The 6,195-nt window shown below is 39.1% G+C and overlaps 1 protein-coding gene across 1 annotated transcript in view; it reads left to right on the top strand.

Annotated features, from left to right (window-relative positions):
* The first annotated feature begins 5,316 nt into the window (after positions 1–5,316).
* Positions 5,317–6,195, top strand: part of LOC101588474 (vomeronasal type-2 receptor 116-like) — a 60,906-nt gene continuing 60,027 nt past the window's right edge. Inside the window, 1 exon segment of the mRNA XM_023707212.1 lies at positions 5,317–5,522. Within this exon segment, the coding sequence (XP_023562980.1) occupies positions 5,317–5,522 (206 nt within the window).

A 6,195-nucleotide genomic window follows, 5' to 3' on the forward strand; every position in this document is an offset into this window, starting at 1 on the left:
AAATCTCACCATATACAACCTTGAAGCAGGACAGTCCCACAATATTCCTTTTCCTGTCTCTTGCTTACATTCACCACCCCCTTCTTCTTGAACATCCATCTACCCAAGAGACATCTTAGCAGTAACTGGCATGTCATGAGAAGACACCCATATTCAGAATACCACAATGACAGGCACTCCCAACATGAGTGATTTCAATTCTTTAAGCATGTTCTATGGGCTAGTATGTGGTTTATTTTAGAGGACATCCCATGTGCAGCTGAGAAGAATATGTATTCTGATGCTATTGAATAGAACACTGTAAAAGTCTACTAGGTCAGTTTGCTTACAAATTTGGTCTACTTCTGTTATTTTCTGCTGATTTTTTTTCTAATTGTTCTATCTCATTTGCGTCCATGGGATGTTAAGTTCCCCTGTTACAATTGTTTTATTTATTTTTCATGTCCATTAAAATTTGTCTTATAGGGCTGGAGAGATGGCTCAGTGGTCTAAAGCACCTACTTAGAACAAGCTTGGCTAAAGCACGGGGACCACGGTTCAATCCCCCAGCACCACATGCCAGCCAGCCCCGCCCACTGGTGGGCTGAGCTGGCCACACACACACACAGTAAATGTAAAATAAAATAAAATAAAATAAAATAAAAAATTTAAAAAAAAATAAAATTTGTCTTATATATCTGTATGCTCCCGTATTTGGTGCACATGTATTTATGATTATTATCTCCCCCTCTTGAATTTTTCCCCTACAAAGTATGTAGTGACCTTCTTTTTCTCCTTTGTTCATTCTTGCTTTGAAATTCACATGATCTGTGAATAGAACAGCTACCCAAGCTTTTTATTTCTCGATTTCTGACCCAAGAATTATTGTTTTTCATCCTTTGATTTAACATCTTTTAATATGCTGTTCTTGTAAAGAATTATGCAAATCTTGATTATTATATTTCTCTGTGTAAATTATTTTGGTTAAGGGTAATTAGAGTTGTGCATACCTCAGTTAACTGTATGTCAGATTCTTTTCCTATGGTTGGAAAATTTTCTGCTATTACTTCTGAAAATAGTCTTTTTATGTCATTTTTGTTGGGTCCTGCATTTTTAAAAATTATTTAAGAACTTTATTAACAGGTGCTGGCAGTTTGTTGACTTTTTTTTTTTAAAAAATCAAGTTCTAAACTTTTATTACAAATTAAAAATGAAGTTCTTAAAAATATCAACTTGATCAGATATGAAACAATTTAAAATCCTTTAAAGGTGTATTGAGAAAAATTAGGCTTTTTAAAAAGACATGTTTGTCATTATCAAAAAGAGATGTCTTTATGTAGAAATAATAAAAACCCAATGCTGCATAAATAATGCAGACGCAGATAGTTCTAGATATCTGGTCAATGGGCAAAAAGCACTTAAGGTCTTCAGTTCTAATCTTTTGTTCATTTCTTATTTCTGGAATTTGCATTCATTTCTTTCTTGTTGGATGACTAAACCAGACGATGGTAGAATTGTTAAGCTGGCATTTACTCAGCCTCGCCCTGCTCAGCCTCAGGAGCAGATGAATTCTCAGCTGGTGAGGGGTCTTCTGGGCATCTGTGTCAATATTTGAAGTTGCAATGGTACTGACGTTGAGGTGGCTGCTGACCTTGGGTCTCATCCCCTTCATTTTCCTTATCTTCTTCATTGCTATCCTCTCTAGGCTGTTTTTGGCAAGGAGGGCTCCTGCAGAGTCATGGTATATAACCTCGATACATAGTCTGTCTCACTTGTCTACTTTGTTCTCCTGCACCCTGGTTGTCAGCACCCTCCAACACTTCTCCTTGCACAGGAGAGTTGGAATACTGTGGTCAACGCCAATAGGGTCTCTGCATGTAGTGAAGTGGGAACCTTCACCTGATGTAGGGCCTGTGTTGGTGGATCTGGCCTTCGGGAGCACTCTCTGATCCTTCATTCTTTTTCCCACTCTCACTATTCTGGTAATTCTGCTGGCAATTGTGTGGAAGACCCCTATGATGTGGATAGCGTCTATAATGATTATGGTCTGCTGCACATTTACTGCCTTGAACTGGAGCTCCACCAGGGCCTGTAACATTTGCTGCCTCCACACTCTTTTCTCCTTCAACAACATCAAACTCCATAGTCTCTGTCTCCTACACTGCAAAGGTCCTTCCTGGGGTAATTCTTCTTTATGGCAGTCTGGTGTACAAATACATCTTCTTTGGTGTGATTCCTGTTGATGAAGCCATATCTGTTTCTTACACTGAACTGTTTTACTGTTCCCAAAACCTTCCTTGTGATGACCTTGTCCCCGCTGGCAGGCACCACCAATGTAAGGCCGCAGGGCTTCTGCTCCCTGCGCTTGGTGTCAGCAGCGCTAAGGGTGGAGGAATCTGGGGGTGGGGGTGGCTGCTGGGACTTGGCTGTCCTGCTTATGGTTTCGGTGATGGTGCCTGCTCCTGGGGTGTGATGGTTACTAGGCTGGCGATGGCGGTGGGGCTGCTCAGGGCTCTCTTCAGCCCATTCTCCACTTCACCTATGGATCGAACTAGGTCCTGCATTTTTGTTGACACCTATCAGTCTTATATTGCTCTTTGTGTCATCTTGAAGGTGTTTAATTTTTATTTACTGGCTCCTTGCTATTTTTAAATGGTCTTTACTTTCATGGTCACTAGCTGTGATGCGGTCTTCAAGGTCTGAAAAATCTATCTTCAGTTCTGTTCAAGCAGATTTGCCATTTTTCAATGGAATTTTTAATTTCCTGGATATCTCTTTGAATCTATTTCATGTATACTAATTCATTCCTATATTGTTCATTCAAGGGTTCCATCATTTTTCTGTGTTGCTCTATTCTTTATGTGTGTCTTCTTTAGATATGTTCAGCAATTCATCCATTATGATTATCATTTCTTTTTTCACCTGAGAGATTATTTCTGATCTCATTTCCTCTATATCTTCCTGGAGCTTTTTTTCTGCACTTCAGTTGCTATCATTTCAGAAATTTCAGGCATGTGACTTCTAATTTCTTCTAAGTTGGACTTGTTCTAGCTAGGCTGGAGGTCTAAAATTGAATTTTGCTCCTTTTTCTTGTCATTTTATATTTCAAAAATAAAATTTTAATTGGATGTTTTTATGATCCTTGGGAGTTTTGGTAGTAGGTACCTGTATCTCTATTATAAGACCTCTCTAGGAAAAGTCTGTTCTTCAGGATATCTTCTGTGTGTTGGAGATTTTTTGTTTGTGTGTGTCCTGAGATTGTTTCTTCCCAATTAATTGAGAGTGTGATGTTGGTTTCCATTTGGCTCTGTCCTCAGTCTTTAGGTGTAGGGCTGTGATGAAGTTATTACTCCAGTACTTCTGAATATTGTTACCCAAGGGAGAACAAGCGATTGCAGTATATATGACATTTTAGCAACAATAGTACAATCAGTAGTAATGACAGAATCAAGTAAAATTTAGAAGCTGACAAACTTTGGTAACTATTGATTTTGTAGTTTAGATCACAGGAGCAAAGTCTATAGTTATATTACAGAACAAATCATAAATTAAGAGTTTGTATGTAAAGTGTTTACCATTGTTAGAGTGGATTTACCCTGGGTTATTCTGGCTGAGCCAGTTTCCTGGCTCCAAGTGCTTCACACCTTGTAGTGGGATGTGTCTGGCATCTGGGTTCTTCTGGCTCAGCTGTTTGCTGAATCCAAGGTGCTTCCCGCATTGGCTGACCTTCTCTAGCCAAGCTGGCTCCTGAGCCTAAGGTGCTCTCTGCACTAGTAAACCTTCATGTAGTGTAGGGGGCTGGGTGTGGCACTGGGTTCCTCTGGCCAAGCTGGTTGCCAAGTCCCCCGAATTTCTTTTGAGTATCAACTTTTCCTTCCTTCCTTTTCTCTCTCTCTCTCTCTCTCTCTCTCTCTCTCTCTCTCTCTCTCTCTCTTTCTTTCTTTCTTTCTTTCTTTCTTTCTTTTTTTCTTTCTTTTCTTCCTGAACCAGGGATTGAATTTAGGCCCTTACACTTGCCAGGGAAGCGCTTATTCTATTTAGCCATCTCCCTGGCCCTTGAGTATCACTTTTTCAAAATTGAATAAAGACATGTGGCCAGTGTCTTTTATTTTGGAAAATATGTTTTCATTAAAAGTTACAGGTTTTGGTTTGTAAAGTTGAGCTTTATAAAATTAATAGGTTCTTCTCCACCTCTTAACATAATTTCACCTGTTATTTACATGTCAGAGTTTATAAGCCAATATGGATTTTTATATGATACATAAAGTCTATGTCCACCCTGAGGCTCATTCATTGTGCTGAAAATTATTTGTATTGGGACAAACATAAAATGATATGTGTTGAACAGATACATTATTTAAAATCATTTTCTTGTCCTGAAAATTAATTGAGATCAAGGCTGTAAATGTTTATGATTCTCTGCTCTTCAAAATTTGGATAATGGGAAATATAGACATCATTTCTATCTTTGATTCTCTGCTTTAGGATGAGTGAAAAAAATTTACTATTTACTTTTGTTCTCACAGAAGCCTAAATATTGGAAGTAGTCTTATCGTGGTAGCAATGAATTATGACATTATATTGAATAATGGAAAAATGAAGATGTCAGAAAATATGTTAAATCATGTTATTCAGAAATACATTTTCTTTCTGCTCTGATCTTGAGTTACTAACTTGTATTCTTTGGCTGTAGTGTAGTTATTTGCTACCTAAGTGATGGCAAGCAGGGGTGGCTGTGAATATCAGCACACGGGACTAGTACACAGGCAGCACAGCTAGAAGTCCTAGCTGGGGAGCGGTCTGTGGCTGCAGCTCTCGGTCAGGAGCCTGTCAGGTGATCCCTCCCAATCTCCTGCTTTGGAAGGCACAGTGCCTGCCATTTCTCACATGAGCTTCAGCCTTTTCAAACTATTTCAACAGAAACTTAACAGTAAATCCTCTAGCACAACACTGCTAGTGGTATCTGTGCCAGTGACTTATTGACAAAGGCTGAGGAGCAGGTGTGTCTGGGAAGAGGTGGCCCCTGGGATGCTGCTGTCAGTAGAACTGGATTAAATCATGGTGACTCCAGCTATGAAAATGATACTCAAGTATAATTTTGTTTTGTGTTTTTCTCCTGGACACCAAACCTCAGATATACAGCCCAGGGGGGCAATGGCGGCAAATTTCTCCAGGGACACTGAGCAGGCATTGTTGACAGGAGCCAGGGGCATCAGATGTCCACTTGAGTCAGAAACATTGTCACCTAGAATGACACAGACATAATATATTTATTTTACTGGCCACCAATGAAAGTTTCCTCTTCACTCATCCCTAAGCTTTGCATATACATCTAAGATGTTCCCTTTGATTGTCATCTTCCTTCTCCTGCAGCTTCTTGCCTTAGTGAGCACTTTTGATAATGAAGCCTGCCTTTACCAAAGGAGCACCAGCGTGCACAAGGATGAAGATGTGGTGATTGGGTTGCTCTTCTTTCTTTATGTCTACATATACTACACTGGTGTCTTTGATATGAAGCCTATGAAGGAATTCCATGTCATGCCGTAAGTGTCTTCTTTATGTCTTTATTTTATTCCTGGTTATCAGGATGAATTCTGGCTAGATCTCTGTGGATAGACACTTTAGCAATCTCTGTGATGCTATCCTGTTCTGTCTTCTCACGTTGCATGATAGGACTGTAGTTCTTTTCCCAGCCCCATTAGCTGTTTGAATGTGGGAAGAGAGTATTCTGTTTTTGTTTTCCAAACTTCTTGATTTCAGGGCTTGAGCCTGAGATAGACACCACTCTGCACTTCATTCTGTGGTCCAAGCACTTCCTCCTCCCCAGAGGCCACAGCAGGCATTAGGTCATGTTTTGTGGCCAAAGACTCCAAGCTCCTGTCATGGACTGAAGTGAATAGTCCATTGGCTATAACCAAATTTTCCCTTGTACAATTGAAGGTCTGTTAATGTTTCTTGATTTTTTTTTGAAATTTCAATTTTTCCTTCTAATTCTCATAATCTATGTTTTTCATTTTAATAAAAAAAGATAAAATAGCAATGAAACAGTTTCAAAATAGGTTAGTAGGACAGTTACAATAATTAATACATTGCATATTTTTGTCTTCATAGTCGTTAATCAGAATACAAGATGTAGACATGCTATCTTGTCTAAACAATATTAGTACAAACTTTTCTTCTCAATGAACTAAGAGAAAGTAGCTGTATATCTTAACT

Source organism: Octodon degus, unplaced genomic scaffold (genome assembly GCF_000260255.1).
Source record: "Octodon degus isolate 3935 unplaced genomic scaffold, OctDeg1.0 scaffold00282, whole genome shotgun sequence".
NCBI classification, from domain to species: domain Eukaryota; kingdom Metazoa; phylum Chordata; class Mammalia; order Rodentia; family Octodontidae; genus Octodon; species Octodon degus.